Source organism: Nanorana parkeri, unplaced genomic scaffold (assembly GCF_000935625.1).
Source record: "Nanorana parkeri isolate BGI_ZX_2015 unplaced genomic scaffold, ASM93562v1 scaffold3018, whole genome shotgun sequence".
Classification (NCBI taxonomy): Eukaryota; Metazoa; Chordata; class Amphibia; order Anura; family Dicroglossidae; genus Nanorana; species Nanorana parkeri.
The window spans coordinates 26,352-45,082 of record NW_017309286.1 but is presented as its reverse complement, the minus strand read 5'-3'; the positions used below and the strand labels follow the sequence as shown (position 1 = coordinate 45,082).

Below are 18,731 nucleotides of genomic sequence, written 5' to 3'. Positions count from 1 at the left end.
GCATATTTTGAATGGCTGCTCGGTATGAGAACTGACAGTACTGCACTAAGGGGGGGGGGCTCTCACCTAGTGCAGTGGAATGCATGCCGCGACCCACTGAAAATGGGGTCGCGACCCACTTTTGGGTCACGACTAGGGCTGCAATAACTAATCGACATAATTGATTATAATCGATTATTGAAAAAGTTGTCAACTTTTTTAAATAATCGATTAATCGGCTTCCGATCAGTTGGCCCTGTTCACGGCTCCACATACGTTGTGCGCTGCACCTCCTCATCACCTCACGCTCACTGCCCGCCCACATCCACGATCGGCACAGGGACGCGGGGAGATGTAGTAAGGAGGAGCAGGTATGGGGAGATGACGGCCACCGATAGACAGGTCCAATCTCAGAAGCAAGTTGCTGGAAGACTGCTCAGGTAAGCCTGCACTTTCCCACACATGGCGCTCTATAATGTATTGCTGGGATTTGTATTCCTCTATAGCTGATGGTACATTGTGCTGTATATTATACAGAGCAATATACCATCAGCTATAGAGGAATACAAATCCCAGCAATACATTATACACTGTATGTATAATGTATTGCTGGGATTTGTTGTAATCCTATATATCTGGTGATATTCTGCCCTGCGCTTTATAGAGGACTACAGATCCCAGCAATAATGTTATACAGCGCAATGCGGAATACCGCCAGCTATAGGGGACTACAAAACCTAGCAACAGTACATTATACAGCGCAATGCAGAATAGCGCCAGCTATAATGTACTATTGCTGGGATTTGTTGTAGTCCTCTATAGCTGGTGGTATTCTGCATTGCGCTGTATAATGTACTATTGCTGGGATTTGTAGTCCTCTATAGTCGGTGCCAATCTGCATTAATTGCTGTATAATTTTACAGTTTCCTTTTCACTATATTGCACACCACATATTTTTTTTTTCTTTTTTACGTCTACCGCTCCAAGCTTGCTCCTGTGATGGAGTGCAATTTCAATACAAACTAGTAGTCCATCACTGGAGCCATTTAAAAAAAATTATTTTATTGTTTAACCGATTAATCAAACTTAATAATCGGCTAATCGATTTTGAAAATAATCGTTAGCTTGATGAGTTCACTAGGAAGAGTTCCGAAGTAATAGGAAAACCTTCTCCTACAGCATTAACCACGTGTGGTTGCACATCACTCAGCATCCATAGCGAGAGCCTGTATCACTCAGATGCCCGTCATGAAGCCGACACAACAGCTGCCCTCCCCTTCCATTTTCTGGCTTTCTTCTGTCCCAACACAACATGGTCATGGCCCCTCCTACTCTCTCCAGGTTCTATCCCCCTCATTGACTGACCGCTAGCCCCGCCTACTACCTCCCCTCTGACACACGCAATGACACGCCCTCCGTACAGACAAGCTAGCTATCCAAACTCGCCTTTCTCATAGGATGCCAATGTCATTCCCGCCCCCATCAACCAGAGCCAGCCCTTCACCCGCCAAGAACCTCCCGTCACTCTGACTTCTCCGCTCAGGCACGTCCTATTCCACGCCTCTATGTGACGTCACCATGTTAAAGCAGCCACCTGAAATCTACAGCGGGCGTGTCATAAACAAGGAAGACTGACTGGTACACACCCTTAGCAATGGATGATCATGAGGAGAGAAGCGGTTCCGGGGCCCCACATGGCCGCTCCAGCCCGCCACCGCAGCCCAGCGATGCGACACCGGCCCGGCTCTTTCTGCAAAGCTTCTCCCGGAGCGCGCCCAGCCAGTTATCACTCACCCAGGGACTGCAGCTCCGCTTCGATCGGAACATCAAGCAAGCGTTCTACAACACGGGGGCGTTGCTCTTCGCAGCCGGCTGCTGTGGGGCTGCTATACTGGTGTACTTTATATTGGAGGCATTTCTGCGGCCACTGCTGTGGGCAGCGCTATGCGGCACCTTCCTGCATCCCTTCAAACACACTTTAACGGGTGCATGCCGTCGTTGGCTTTCCCGGATCCAGCGCCAGGGATCGCCCATTGTCCTGGCCACTCTGCTGTTACCAGTCAGCTTTGTCAACCACAGTCTGGAGGCCTTGGGGGAGCTGGTGGCTCGTAAACTGCCATTGCTGGCCGGGGCGCCTCTTCTCTATGTGCTGTACTGGGCTGGGAGCTACCTGGGGGTGCGGCACATAGTGGGCTACGTGTGCGGCCTGATCTGTGGGGGCCTGGACTACTTCAGCTCCCAGTGGGTGAGTGTTCCATGGAGCGCTGCTATCTTCTATGGCTTAGGAACACTTTCTTATCAGTGGGAATACAGACCTGGAGGTCACTCTCAGGAGTATTCATAGCTTTGCTTGTTGGACCTCAACTTTTTGGTCTGTCCTTTTGGTGTGCTGTTGCGTTGCCATGCAGCACCACAATGTGCATCGTGCTGGAAAAAGTAATGCATGCACTGCTTTTTGTCAGCGCAATGCACTGTATTGTGGTACTATTGCTGGAAAACACTCCTGCCAAAAAGTGTGTTGGGGTGCCATTCAAATAAATGCAATGTGCTGTGGAATAGAAAGTGTTAAATGCATGGATCCTGTGCATTTAGTGGAATGCTATGGTGTGAACAAGCCCTTAAAGTGGACCTTTTACCCCTTTCTCTAAAAGCATATCTGCATACAGCTCTGTGTGTTGATATAAAATCATCTTACATTCATTAGCTAAACAGTTATTTTACTTTTTTATTTTTTCTACTTTCTGGTCCTCGTTGACACAAATGATGGAATCGTGCCCAAGCATTGCATCCTGGGAAGTTAAAGTCAGCAAAGCATTGCTAGGAAATCTCATCTGTATGCCTCATTCACACGAGAATCGGCCAGCACGTACAGCTCCGTGCTGCATGCACGGGCGTATGGAGCAGCTCCCGGGAAGGACAGGTGCTGTGTCTGTTTAGTACGCAGCCCCTGTCCTTCTCTATGGGACTACACAGATGTATGCCACGCTACGCTCACCCGCCCTGCACGTCCGTGCGGGTGTCCATACTCGTAGGCTGACAGGATCGATCCTGTCTGCGTCCGAGCCGGGACACCTTTACGGACGTGCAGGAGGATCAGCATAGGGCGGCGTACGCCTGCGTAGTCCCGTAGAGAGGGACGGGCTGCGTAATAATCGCACGCTGCCCCTGTCCTTCCCGGGAGCTGCCCGGCTGATTCCTCGTGTGAATGAGGCCGTAATCTTATTAAATCTCAGGGAAAGGCATTTTCCTCCCCTGAGATGTGCATGGTCACATGTGCTAGAGTTCCAGGAAGGAAAGGGAGATCTAAAAACCCGCCGTTAGCAAAAATGGCCACTGTTAGAAGAATGGGGAGGAAAATAAAAAGTAGTTGTTTGTAGATTGTCATTACTAAACATTTCTAAAGGTGTGTTTTGTTTTTTCAAGATAAGGGTAAAGTTTCTCTTTAGAACATTGGTTCTCGACCTGTATAACCTCAGGACCCACATTTGGCCTTGGTCATTAAGACACGACCCAAGTTGCACCACACTGGAACGCATGGCAATGCATTATCGCATGTTCCGGTGCTATCAATCAAACTGCGAGCAGGTGAGATTAGTGTGGTAATTAGCGATTAAAACACTGACAGATACACACAACCAGACACAATCTCGCATACATACTCCCAAAAGAATTTAGGGGTTCAGTGTGGGCAGCTGTGCTGTGACGGAGCTCCATCTATACGTGCATTGGATGTACAGCTACCTGCAGAAGTATCGGGAGCCAGAATGTGACATCACTCTAGCCCAGGCACCTCTAAAGTGCATGCGAGGGAGCTGTAAGCAATGCACGTATGGATGGAGCTCGCTCGCGGCCATACCTCTAGCCCACCCCACCTCAAGATGACAGCATATTTTGAATGGCTGCTCGGTATGAGAACTGACAGTACTGCACTAAGGGGGGGGGGCGATCACGTCCTAGTGCAGTGGAATGCATGCCGCGACCCACTGAAAATGGGGTCGCGACCCACTTTTGGGTCACGACTAGGGCTGCAATAACTAATCGACATAATTGATTATAATCGATTATTGAAAAAGTTGTCAACTTTTTTAAATAATCGATTAATCGGCTTCCGATCAGTTGGCCCTGTTCACGGCTCCACATACGTTGTGCGCTGCACCTCCTCATCACCTCACGCTCACTGCCCGCCCACATCCACGATCGGCACAGGGACGCGGGGAGATGTAGTAAGGAGGAGCAGGTATGGGGAGATGACGGCCACCGATAGACAGGTCCAATCTCAGAAGCAAGTTGCTGGAAGACTGCTCAGGTAAGCCTGCACTTTCCCACACATGGCGCTCTATAATGTATTGCTGGGATTTGTATTCCTCTATAGCTGATGGTACATTGTGCTGTATATTATACAGAGCAATATACCATCAGCTATAGAGGAATACAAATCCCAGCAATACATTATACACTGTATGTATAATGTATTGCTGGGATTTGTTGTAATCCTATATATCTGGTGATATTCTGCACTGCGCTTTATAGAGGACTACAGATCCCAGCAATAATGTTATACAGCGCAATGCGGAATACCGCCAGCTATAGGGGACTACAAAACCTAGCAACAGTACATTATACAGCGCAATGCAGAATAGCGCCAGCTATAATGTACTATTGCTGGGATTTGTTGTAGTCCTCTATAGCTGGTGGTATTCTGCATTGCGCTGTATAATGTACTATTGCTGGGATTTGTAGTCCTCTATAGTCGGTGCCAATCTGCATTAATTGCTGTATAATTTTACAGTTTCCTTTTCACTATATTGCACACCACATATTTTTTTTTTCTTTTTTACGTCTACCGCTCCAAGCTTGCTCCTGTGATGGAGTGCAATTTCAATACAAACTAGTAGTCCATCACTGGAGCCATTTAAAAAAAATTATTTTATTGTTTAACCGATTAATCAAACTTAATAATCGGCTAATCGATTTTGAAAATAATCGTTAGCTGCAGCTCTAGTCACGACCCACCAGTTGAGAACCACGGCTTTAGAGCATCTTTGTTAAATCTTAAAGCTGAACTCCTTTTCATTTAAGTATATTCCTCAACAGCCACAAAGGATATACACTCTGGCCACTTTATTAGGTACACCTTGCTAGTACCCGGTTGGACCCCTTTGGTCTTCAGAACTGCTTTCAGTCTTTGTGACATTGATTCAACAAGGTGCTGGAAACGTTTCGTTCATACTGACATGACAGCAGCACACAGTTGCTGAAGATTTGTCGGCTGCACATCCATGATGCGAAGCTCCACTAGCCTGAACCATTGCTACAAGGCAGGATGGATCCATGCTTTTATGTTGTTTACATCAAATTCTGACCTGACCATCCGAATGCTGCAACAGAAATCGAGACTCATCAGACCAGGCAACGTTTTTGCAATCTTCTATTTTATAATTTTGGTGAGCCCTTGCAAACGGTAGCCTCAGTTTCCCGTTCTTAGCTGACAGAAGTGGCACTCAGTGTGGTCTTCTGTGGCTGTAGCACATCTGCTTCAAGGTTCAATGTGTTATGTGTTCGGAGATGCTCTTCTGCATACCTCAGATGTAACTAGCTTGAACTAGCTATCAGCTTGAACCAGTCTGCCCATTCTCCTCTGGCATCAACAAGATATTCTTGCCTAGAGAGCTGCAGCTCACTGGATATTCTCTCTTTTTCAGACCATTCTCTGTAAACCCTAAAGATGGTTGTGTATGAAAATCCCAGTAGATCAGCAGTTCTGAAATTGCAGCAGCTGAAATACTCAAACCAGCCCATCTGTCACCAACAACCATGCCATGTTCAAAATCACTTAAATCACCTTTCTTACCCATTCTGATGGTCGGTTTGAACTTCAGAAGACCATCTTGATCATGTGTACATGCCTAAATGTATTGAGTTACTGCCCTGTGATTTAGCTGATTTAGATATTTGTGTTAAGCAGTTGAAGAGGTGTACCTAATAAAGTGGTCAGTGAGTGTAAATCTACTTTTGTATGCACCAGAAGTCATCTTTATAAAAATAGCAGTGGTATCATCACTGTGCAGCACATATCCTGAGCAGAGGGAGCACACAGGCCCAACCCACTACAGGACAGGGCACAGACTAGACCAGTCACCCTGCAGAAGGAGAGAGAGCGCAACAGTGACTGGTCTTTATTACAGGAAGTTCCTGCATAAAGGAAAAGCTTCACAGTGGATTATTTATCAGGTCTGGAAGAAATACACAAAGCACACCGATGTTCAAGTTAAAACACACAGCTCTTGTATTTAGACAATATTTAATTATCCCAGAGTTCAGCTTTAAAGGCACCACCATCACGTGAAGTATTGAGAACAGGCATTGTGAAATAAATGTATTCTCAAATCACAGCGCTAGCAAACTAATACTGGTCCCTATGTGCTACACTCTAAACCAATAGATATGCGTGATCATAATTATGATAAATAATGTGAAAGACAACAAAAAAATGTCCACAATGTGCTCACAAAAACCTTTTGTGAAAAAAATAAACCAGTGTTTTAAATTCTATGCCAGTTTTCAGATAATCTTCAGAACGTTTCTCAGCATTCCATCAGTTCTAGTGAATCCCAACCTGCCCCTTCAGATATGGCTCTCACCGGAAAAAATGTGACTGAGTATAAATATACTTCGGTTATAGCAAACGGTCCATGTTGATGTTATCTCTCAGATGACTTCTCACCACACAGACAGGGTGAATCGCATCAGTGTTGAAATGGTGACTTTTTCAATATTTCCTCATGAACAGAACAGTAAAAGGTCATAACATAAAACCATTAAACAAATCATTTAAAACCAGTACACTTACATTTAAATAGGATAAATCTGCATAATATCTCCCACAACTTCCAAGTGAAACTCCACTCAGCAGTCTGAACAGGAGTGAAACATCATAAAAAAAGATCCCCAGCGTTTCCTCACTTCTGGACTTTTTCAAGAGCGATTAAATTCATGAGAACATGCAGATAGTCTTCTGGACAGGGTTTGAACCAAGCACCTCAGTCCTGGAAGGCAGAAGTGCTAACCACTGAGCCACATTCAGAATTTGCTCTTGAAAAAGTTCAGAAGTGATGAAGCGTGCGGAGTCTGTTTTTTTTTCCACGTGCAGACAATGTAGGGATCAGCAAATTAAACCATAGAGCGCAGCAGAGGATTAACAGGGTTGTTCACTAGAGGGTGAAGAGTTTGGAGAAGGCAGGAGAAGTGAACAATCTAAGACAGCATTGCCGATTTAAATTTTTTTTCCAGTTCAGCTATGTTGTCCTAGATTGTTCACTTTGCTGCCTTCTCCAGACTCTTCAAGCTCTTGGATGTGTTAACTGGGGATCTGCTTGAAGAACTACAGTGACGGAAGAATTTCAGCATCCAACACATTTCTGGAAGCCTGGTGTCCCGTTGAGCACTGTGGTTTGATCCATTTGCCCTTATTGTGATCTAGGGGCTCAAACTGCAGAGGGGGACCAAGAATCTGGCACTCTCAGAAATGTTGGGTGTTGAAGATTCTTCATGATAGAGATTGGCAACAGGACAGATAAATATTAAGGCCCCACTCACACCTAGGCATTTTGACGCTCAAAGATAAGCACTCAACACAAGAAGTCCCATTTAGTTTTAAAGGCCCCTGTTCACACCTGAACCTTTTGTCACAAGCTGTAAAATGCAGAATGATGGAAAAAGTACATGAGCTTCTTTTTGGCAGATTACAGTGCTTTTACCCCCATAGACTTCAATTGAAGCACCTGGAAACACACGACACAAGTGGTGCATTTTTGCATGTTTTTACACGCAAAGGCTCAATTTGCCAGCTAAAGTGTTGCGTGTTCATGTGCACACGTCTAACGTGTGCAGAGACATGCTAGACACACTAGATATGTTAGACGAAAGTGCGTGCCAATATACGTGAAAACACGGACGCCTAGGTGTGAATGCGGGCTAAAAGCTAAATAAACCTTTAGTGCAGTTACTTATATTTTACCTTTTCTGATCTCAGCCTCTCTTTGCAAGTCTTATGCTTAAACTCCTGTGGACTCGCAATTTGTACACAAACAGCTGGTAGGCTGCCCATTTGTTCTGGAAGGACATACCTGTATGTCCTCCCGTGCTTGTGTGTGTGGAGACAGAAGGCACTGCTCCTGTTGTCAGTACAGTGGAGAGCAGAAGCTTTAGGTATAGTGCTGATTGGACTGGCTTTGTGTCTTGTAATCGCTGGCATTGGTTATCACTTTGATCACATGTAATGTTCACATTGCCAAGCCCTCCCCTTTTCTCTTACAACAGAGGCAAGGGAACTAAAGGAATTAAGGAATGAAGAGGAGAGAGACACTGACTGGTGCTTGTTGAAAGGAGGATGACATCACCTTCACCTAAGTTGCATGCAGGAGAGAAGGGGGTTACACTGAAAAAATCAGACATTGCTATTTAGGTGCAAAGTCTGATTTAGGCAGATATTTGAAGGACAAGCAGTCATTATTTATCAGCTGTTTGTAGTTAGTGTTACAAAATTCATGCAATGCAAGACTTTACAATTTAGTGATAAAGTTATTTTTAGAAACAGGTGATATAAGAATGTGAGTAATAGTAATAGTGTGAGTAAGTACTGCACTCTTGTAAACCAATAACAGGGTTCAGTGGCTTAGCTATACGTTTAGAATAACTCCTTGGGGTACAGCTGTGAACCAGATTCCGGAATGCTTGTCATGGTGCTCCCCACCATGTTATGGTAATTAGGTAACTTCCACCTCTTTTGGAGCACACTGAAAATTATGTGCTGCTAATGAGGTGACTGGCAACAAATAGTTTAACCTTTTAAATGCCAAGAAAATAAAATCACGTGTGTGGCTTTTTTGTGTATCTTAGGTGTTGGTAATGGGGTGAAAACCAGAGGTCTGAGATGCATTTTGGGGCCATAGGATTTAAATTATGCCCTTCATTGATACAATATGTCCAGTAAATTCTAGAAGTCCTTGGGTAGGCAGTAGGTAAAGTATGTATCATCAACTATGTGAGTTCATACAGTAAATACTTGTCCACTTAGCATAGCATCCCTGTGGTTAGCATACACTGACAAAATGGCTCCTCTGGGGCAGTACCTGTGAAAAAGGCTAGAAAAAGAATAGAAAATTGAAAGTGCAATTGAAGCCAAAACTATTTTTTTTTTTTTATGTACTTTTGGATGAGTAGAGAGAGGTTTCAACACCTGTCAGGTTTTTATTGCTGTCGGTGTCCTTGTTAGTGAGAGTCAAACCTCTCTATTTGTCCTAGTGACTAAAAGTGAAAGTAAAAGAAAAATCCAAACTTGTGGGTTGTCATCAGAACAGAAATAGTGGGGAACTTCGATGGGGACACTAGTTCTGGTGACCCTGCTGACCACCAGGTATTTCCCTAATTTTGGAGGGATTTCTTCTGACTTCCTGTTGTGGCTATTGGACAGGAAGTGAAAGGAAATGTCCCCAATGGCACACAGGTGCCAGAAAAAAAATCTGACAGAGGTTATACGCTATCCAAAACTAAAAAGGTTTGGGTTCACTTCTACTTTAAACTTTCTCCTTGTTGGTTAATTCCGAAAGGGACAAAGAACCTGCTGGGTAACGCTGACAGAATGCCCAGGAATTCCTGCATATTAAGTTAAACATAATCCATTTTTGCTATGTTTACTGCATACCCCATTGGAAGTTTTGCATATAAGATTGACAGCATACTTGGAAACCTTCGTGCAGCACCTTTAAAAATGTGCAACTACAAAGCAGATCCTAAATAAAGTTTATTTTTTCAACCATCCTCTGTGTCATTTTAAATTATTTAATTTGGGTGCTGCCTGCTCATGTTTTATTTCGATTGAGGTAGGAGAGTGAAAGGGTTCTTCGCACAAGAGGTGCATTTTTAGGGCTATTCACACTGGATACATTGCATTGCAATCCATTGCGTTGCGATACATTTTTAAACAGATTCTAACGGAGGGGCACTGAAAAATGAATGGGTTAGAATGAGGCCAGTTCACACTGCTCCGTTCCGTTGTGTTACGTTACATTGCGGTGAAACTTTTTTTCCAACGTAACACAATGGATCCGGTGTGAACTTGCCCTAGTCACACCCATTCATTTTTCACACGTCCCGGGATCGCTCACATCTGAAACTAGCCTAAAGAGGATCATAGTGAAGCTTTGTCAATACTGCTGCCTCAATCTGGACTCCAGATGTTTTAAGATAAGACCGTTTTCTGGAATAATAAATTAACATCCCTGGACTTTTTAGCAATAAGCAATAAATAAACCTTAGCTACCCTTTGATATTATATGAATGGTCTAATATAATTGAATAGTGCATTTATACATGCAAAGGAAAGGGGAAGGGTCTCTATGTCCTTCTTTTTTTAAATGAACATGTAATCACTGTTTTGTTTGAATGTGTGCTGTGATGTAGCAATTATGAAAAGTGTAACAGAGTATGCTATAGAGCAGTTCTTCTTAAGAAGAGGAGAAAGAAGAGGAGAGAGACACTGAACGACGTTGGGGACCCTACTGGGAGGTAGAGGGCCCACTCTAACCAAACAGCTGGTTAGGTATATCTCTGCTTGCCACAGTTCATGTTTTAGATTGGAGTTCCGCCATTCTAGTGCTACATCCAAACCCAGACTGTTCGTGAACCACTCGGAACCATGGTCTATAATTGCATGAACAGCCTGAAAATGCAAATCACTAGTTTCAAAAATAAAAAAGGTACCAGAAATTAACTGTGCTTAGTGGAAACCACAGTGGGAGACTAATTCCTCCACCCCACCCCACAGTCCCTTTCCTTATTATCCTGTTTGCAAAGTTGTTGCTCATATCTTAAGCCCCATCTAGCCTCTATTGGTGTGTCAACAAAAACTACACCACAAGAGCAAATCCTGAACCATGTTGTCATCTACTGATGTTGAAATGGCCTTTGATCAAATTTATTGTCTTTTGCAAACTATTGGTTCCTTGCTGTTTTCATACTATGTATGTAAATCACTGTTTTTGGTTCTGTGATGGACGTAAGGCAGTTGGTGTTTGTACTATTTTTGTACTATTTTTGTACTTTTGTTGAACCTGAGAAAAATTTGATAAAAAGTATCTGATTAAAAATAAAAAGGCCTTGGAATGGATAAACTGGACATTGAAAGCCTGAAAGCCACTCTGTGATATACTGTATAGGTACATTTGGTACACATGTGCTTTGCAGTGATTGTATGGATAGCATAAAGGTTCATATGGTTTAGTTGATCAGGGGGAAGCTGTAACTGACACAGTGGAATTTATAGATTTACTGCATATAGAATCTTTTTGTACCTTTTTTTTTTTTATATCATGTATTGTAATTTGTTTTCCCCCCAGATCTGGACCCTGGTCATTGGGTATATACTGGCAGTTTCATTCAGGTGGAATGTAGCTACCCAGCGATATCTAACTGCCATTTCAATTCCTATTTGGGTCATTCTACTTTTTCACTTCGGTATGTAGCTTTCTAGTGTTGTTATTTATGTATTATTGGGACGCTCTAGCAGAACAACTGCAGTATGTGGTGAAAACCGCTTATAATACCACTTGTCTTGTGCCTATGTTATATTGGCTGATTTCACTCTAAACCATGTATGGTCTATACAGTATATGTGAGCTGATAGAGTTATTAAGATGTAATTGGTATTGAAGTGGATATCAGCAGCTTGAAATCAATGTATGCGACTTTTCTATATTTCTTAATATGTTTTTACCTGGGTTTATTATTTCTAATAAATTAAATTGATTTTAATATTCATGTAGTTGTCTGGCACTTTGAAAGTCCCAACTCCGAATTGGAGGTTTGTACTTGGAAATTCTGAGGTATGCGGTGCTTCGGTCAAATTAATCAGATTTATAATCTATCTAAAGAATGCAAATTAATATAGCCATATATGCCCCTGACTCCCACAATTTAATTCTCAGTGTCTGAGCATTCAATTACCAGGTATAATCACTTTTTAAAAGGGGGACAGTTTGCCTAGCCACATACAAAACAGAGTTCTTAAAAGCTAGCATTTCACCAATCATCTTCCAGGACAGCAACCTGAGAGATGATTGGCTCTTCAGTCTACAGGAAACACAATCAGACAAGGTTAAAAACCCCTCCCACCCCCCTCGTCCCTAGGTTTTTAAGTACAATAAGGTTTTATTAATGGTTTTACAAGGTATACAGTATAGGCTTGACATACAAAAATCAAAGTTGCTGTACAACAGTACTTGAAACACAAAAGATCCACAAGCTAGGACACAGTCAAGACTACACATCCTCGTTTTCTTTTTTTTTTTTCCGACAGGGTTAAAAGTAAACCTGCCGCTCCGTGTGCACAGTGAGAGGGTATAGCAGTCTTCCCCTCTCACCTGTAACAGAAGTTCCAGCACAGTGCTGTGCTAGGACTCCTGTATTGGAGGTGACAGGGTCGATAAAGAGAACCTGTCACCTCCAATTGCTATTACACAGGTGGCTTGTTACCTCTGTGTGATAGCAATGAAGTTAAGTGGGAAAAAAATCGATAAAAAAATTATTAAAGAAATAAAAATAAAAGAATTTTAAAAATAAAAAAGCGATTAAAAAGAAAAGAAGAAACAAATTATTAGAAAATAAGAAAAATATAAAAAACAGACAATAATAAGGTGAGATCCTCCCTCAGCCCTCTCCTAGCGCAGCAGTGTCATTTCTCCCGCCACATCGCCAGATGTCGCTGCAGCAGCCGTGTCATCCCTAAATTTTACCGTTGGGGGGTCACCACAACTTGGCAAATGTTACCAAGGGGTCCCGGCCCTAGAGAGGTTGAGAACCACTGGTCTAGAATAAAGGATGAGCTTGATCCGTGGGGGTCCCACTGTGCTGTGCCGCTTGTGCGGCTTGAGGTACCGACCCTCCAGATGGGGATGCTTCGGGAGGCCGTATCCAGTTGAGGGCGTATAAGCCCTGTCCGGTGGCTACTGTGTCCAAACTAACTTGCAGAAGGGAACCTTCCATCAGGGCAGACCATGTGCTAAAACAGAAAAGGTAAATAACAAAGGAAGGATGCCACCAAGGCTGAAAGAGCGAGCAAAACAAAGAAACAGGGGAGAGAGCAGATGGAGAACCAGAGGAAGGAAGAAGGGTAGGGAAGCTAAGTAGAGAGGAGAGAAGATAAGAAGGAGCTGAGTACAGAGGGAGGTCAGTACTCAGAGGAGCCCAGGCGGGCCCCCCCCCCGTCAGAGCATCATGGGCCTCCAGGAGGCACTCATAATGCCTAAGAGAGGACCCCAGCCGAGAATGTAGCTGAGGCTCGGAAGTCTAGCCATACGGACCATGTGACAGTGTACCTATCTCTGGTGTCATGCTCAGCCGCTCCAGGTCCGCAATACGGTCCACTTCCACAGTCCACTCCACCAAGGTAGGGAGCACAGGTGTACGCCAGTGCCGGGGAATAACTGCCCTTGCGGCTGTGAGAAAGTGCCGCAGGAGGCCCCTCTTTACGGACTTTAGGGAACTTGGTACCATGATTAGCAATGCAATCCGGGGGTCGTTGGGAATCACTGTACCTGTCACTTGGTGATGGACATCTAACACTGCCTGCCAGAACTCTTTAATAGGAGGGCAACTCCACCAAATATGTGTCATATGGCTTGGAGAAGCCTGACAACGCCAGCAGGAGTCCGGGACCTGTGGTTAAAACCGGTGGAGCACCGCTGGGCACCTATACCACCTGGTCAGAATTCTCAGATTTTTTTCGTGTGCCTTGCAGGCAATAGAGTGAGTGAGAAAGGACAAAGGATTTCTCCCAGTCTGACTCCTCGATGGGAAGTCCCAGTTCTTGTTCCCACACCGAGACATAGCTCTGAGGCTCTGAGGAAGGGCAGGAGGAAAGAAGAGAGTAGAGTAGCGAGACAGTATGTCTTGGAAGAGAGGACTGCAGAAGGAGGGAGTCAAAGGCCGTACGGGCTGCTTCCAAAAGGAGACAAAAGAACAAAATTGTCTGTCAACCATTCGTCACTGGATGAGCGAATTACTGTGGAGTCCCGGACAGCCACCACTAAACGCCTGTGGGAGTCCTTGGTCCATCTACCGAATGAGGAACAGTGGGGGAACGCTGGGTTAAGACCAGGAAAGAGGATGACGGGGCACAAGACTTTGGGAGGATCCAAGGCAGGGCCTGCAGATCGGATCCTGCAAGCACCCCTTCAAGTTGAACCCATTGCTTGTCATCTATTCTATGAAAGCTGCATGGTAAAGGCGTATATCCGGCACCACCCTTACGATTAGGCAAAGACAGGGTTTTGTAATTCACACGGGGGCGGGAGGAGCCCCAAATGAACTTCGTAAATAATTGGCGTAGTTTCTTAAAGAAAGAAGGAGGGAGGATCGGTAAAACCTGAAAGAGGTATAGGAATCTGGGGATCACGTCCATTTTGAGAGTATGGATCCTTCCCAGCCAGGAGATGTTCTTACGATCATACGCGGATAGATCCAGAGCAGTTCGCTGGAGGAGGGGGATAATTGAGGGCAAAGAGCTGAGAAATGTCTGAAGAGAGATGGATTCCCAGATATTTTACTGAGGCTTGGCAGATGCGAAATGGAAAGTTAGTTCGAAGCTGGGATAGCCTGTCCTCATCCAAGGATACATTCAGGATCTCTGCTTTCGTGAGGTTCAACTTGAAGTTGCTAAGCGAACCAAAGCAGGAGAACTCCTGGAGAATGGATGGCATGGAGGTATGGGGATGGGTGACATAGATCAACAGGTCATCTGCAAAGAGAGCTAATTTGGGCTGAAAAGGCCCCACTGACAGACCCGGTATCGCCAAATTCCTGCGAAGTGCCACCGCCAGGTGTTCCATAGTTAGTACATAGAGCAATGGAGATAGTGGGCTTCCCTGTCTGGTACCATTGGAGATCTTAAACCGTGGGGAAAGAGAGCCATTGATGCGGACCTGAGCAGTCGGGTTAGAATAAAGCGCCATAATGTTGCGTAAGAGCTGTGGCCGAACTCCTACCTGCAACAGGGAGTGTTGAAGAAAGTGCCAACTGAGTCGGTCGAAAGCCTTATCGGCGTCGACCGACAGGAGACACAAGGGGGTTTTGGAAGTCTCGGGGCGTGTTGCATGAGCAGGACAGTTTTGATGGTATTGTCCCTGGCCTCCCACCCCCACACAAACCCAACCTGGTCAGAGTGACTCAAGCTGGGAAGTATAGGCTGGAGGCGATTGGCTATCAATTTGGAAAAATAATTCAGATCAACGTTGATGAGCGAGATGGTGCGATAATTAGTACAAAGGGTGTGATCCTTCTCAGGTTTAGGGATCAGGGAAATATGTGCCTCCAATGCCTGAGCTGGAAAAGCAGATCCTAATGCGATAGAGTTAAAGACCCTCAGGAGAAGTGGCGATAAGAGATCCTGATATTGTTTGTAAAACTTGGCAGAAAACGCATCCGGTCCCGGGCTCTTGCCTGCCGGCATATACCTCAGGACACAGTGGAGTTCATCCATGGTGAAAGGGGATTCCAAGTCCTCGGCCACCGAGTCTTCCAGAGTAGTATCCCGTATATAGGAGGACAAACGGGTCTCCCGATCCTGGGCATTCGGGTCGCTCTCTGGGATGTTATATAAAGACTCATAGAACTCACTAAATGCCTTCTGTATCGCCGAGGGCGATTGAACCATGATATCTGGAGATGTTCGGATCTGTGGTATGAAAGTAAGAGCGGATCTAGGGTGTAGGGTCCTATTGCATTTATCCCTGAATTCATATGCTCGAAATGGCAACTTGTCGGCATATCGGCGGGTCGAGAGATTCAGAAGTCCCAACAGCCGCTGCCTAGTCTGTGAGAGTTGGAGCAAAACCTCTGGATCAGGAGAGCCTTTGTGGCGCGTTTTCCAGATCCCTAAGAGACTGAAATGTGTCGCGTATGGACTGAGAACGTTCCCGCTTCAGCCTTGAGCCGTGTTGGATCAGGGTACCCCGGAGGACCACCTCAAGGGCTTCCCACTGGGTCGGTAGGGGGGTAGGGTTGTGCTCATGGATCTCCAAGAACCGCCGAATCTCCAGGGAGAGTGCCGCAGCACACACCGGGTCGGCTAGGAGTGCGGGATCTGCAAAGAGAGCGTGACTGAGGCATGGTCGGACCACACCGCGGGGTCTATGTCGCAATTAGGGAACCAATCCACGACCGAATGGGAAACAAAAATGTAGTCAAGCCTACTGTAAGACCGATGGGGCGCAGAGTAATGGGTATAGTCACAAGTCAAGGGATGAAGAACCCTCCAGATATCTACCAATTGAAGGTCAGGGATGTGTTTCTTGAGTATACGTAGTTTGGAGAAGGATAGTGTGGAACGAACCATCGAGGAGTCTAGACCGGGTTCCAGCGTAAGATTAAAGTGCCCCCCGACAAGGACCGTACCCTCCGCAAAGCATATTAGTCTGCTAATATTTTCAGGTATCGGACAGGGGCCGTGATTTGGATAGTGTTTGGGATGTAAAAGTTCGCCAGTGTATAGGTCCTACCCCAGAGTGGCAGCTTAAGCAATATATACCTACCAAACTCATCCAAGCGCTGGTCCAAGACCGTCCCCGGGAGAGACTTGTGTAAGGCAATGGAGACACCCCTAGATCTTTGTATACTGTTAGGGCTATGGTACCATCTGTTGAAATATCTGTTAGCACATTGGGGCACATGTGGACTATGGAAATGTGTCTCCTGGAACAATATCACCTGCACCTTTAGCCTTATGCAGATGGTATAAGATCTGGCCTCTCTTTGATGGCACATTTAGACCCCGAGCATTGTAGGTACAGAGTTTAAGGTCCAGTGCTTCCGACCTCGTGGCCGCCATTCCGGGGGTATAAGACTGAGGGGGACAGGGAAAGGAAAGATAAAGGGGGAGGGGGTGGGGGGAGAAGACAGAGGAATCAAGAAGGGGAATAAGAGAAATGAAAGGGGAGTGAAGAAAAGAGTGCAGAGAAAAAGGGTAGGGGAGCAGAGAGAGAAAAAGCGACACACACCACAAACAAAGGACTAGAGAGGGCGGGTCACCCCGCCTCTAGTAGGCGTCCCTCAGTTTTTGATTGTGTTTCTTACCGCCTGGGTCAGCGCAATGTTTGTTTCTTTGATCCTGACTGGATGGCCTTGAAGTCAGCAGTCGCCCTCTGTGTGGCTCTGCTGGGGTACTGGGTTCCTGAGCCTTGCCTTCCTGTATTGCAGAGGTTGTTTCCTGAAAGACAGATAGCTGGGTCTCTCTTAAGCCTAGGGGCATTGGGGCATAAATGGAGAAATGTTGGTTAAGTAAACCTTTCAACATTTGCAAAATTGTTCTCCTCTGCAGTTTCACTACTAATGATTACACATGGATTGTAGGTGGCTCAGAAACAGTACAGCTCTTTTCCCTAATGATACAGTAGATCTGTTCTGCAAAGGATATTTGTTTACTTGTAATCAGTGATTATTTGTCAATGTTTTTTATTTTTCTGTGTAAAAAAATTAATTTTAGGGTGAAGAATTAAGATATAACAATTTCCAAATTATTGATTCTGCTTCAATATTGATATCAAATGAATTAAAATGTATGGATCCCTGAAAAATACTTTTCCCCATAGTTCTACTTAGGGTAACGGGAGGACACAAACTAGCGCCCTCCCGTCACCCTAGGCTCAGTATACCGCGAGCTACAGCTCGCGGTATACTGAGACGCCGCAGTATACCGCGAGCTGCTGTACTGAGACTCTGAAACGGATCCCGACAATTGTGCCGGGATCCCCCCAGCTGCGTAACTGACAGCTGGCTCTGCCTATCTAGAGGCAGAGCCAGCTGTACCCGCCCCCTCCCCCGTCCGTTCCGCCAGTCAGCGCTGGTGGATCGGAGCGGGGAGGGGGAATCCAGCCCCTCCCCTGCCACGGCAGAGAGCCGTGACAGGATCGAGAGGTGAGTGAACGCCGGTATATGTTCGCTCACCTCCCGATCTACTGAGCGACCTGTGACAGTCTCATTATCACAGGTCGGCTAGAACTATGAGGTGAGTGAAAAGCACTCTCCTTTTAAGCACGCTAGTGCATACTGCATTTTTCAGTGTGCCTTTGTGACACCATTAGGCATTGTATTACATTGAGGTGACTTTAAGCACAAAACTCATGTCTGTGTATGTGTGTGTATATATATATACACATACATACATACATACATACATACATACAGGGCTTGAAAAATTTGATAGTGTCTCACCAGTCAGTCTGGGCTGCCATTGAAGACTATGGGGCCAAAATGCATCATGCAGCAGCAAAAGAATCACCTGTACCTTTTCAAAAATTGCTCTGCAACATGTTGTATTCGTGTTAACGGCAACAGTTAAAAATATTGTGATTTCCATTGTCATGCATTGCAGCAAGATGGCAGACGCAGGACAAATTGAACAGGGCCTGAATGTATGAATGTGGGCTTTTGAACATCTGGTTGTGCTAATTATACTAGAGGTTGGGAATTAAACTAGGAAGTCCTCCAAGCATTCAGTTTAAGTGTCAACATGATTTAATTGATGGACTAAACTAAGGTTCATTACTTCTTGAGGCATTCACATGTAATGGATACTTCACTGAATGCTATAATTTAGAAATTCATTGCAATATGCATATGTTGATGTAATGTATTATTTAATCAAGGTTATCAATAAAGATTGTGGGCAGATTAGTCCCTCATTTACACTTAAGTCAGAG

The 18,731-nt window shown here is 45.0% G+C and overlaps 1 protein-coding gene across 1 annotated transcript in view; it reads left to right on the top strand.

Moving 5' to 3' along the window:
• Positions 1–1,541: 1,541 nt before the first annotated feature.
• The window catches only part of LOC108802666 (transmembrane protein 245-like), a gene marked incomplete at its 3' end in the record, with an annotated part of 31,794 nt that continues 14,604 nt past the window's right edge, over positions 1,542–18,731 (top strand). Inside the window, exons 1-2 of the mRNA XM_018574522.1 lie at positions 1,542–2,224; positions 11,376–11,493. Of these exons, the coding sequence (XP_018430024.1) occupies positions 1,634–2,224; positions 11,376–11,493 (709 nt within the window). The remainder of the gene's footprint in view (positions 2,225–11,375; positions 11,494–18,731) is intronic.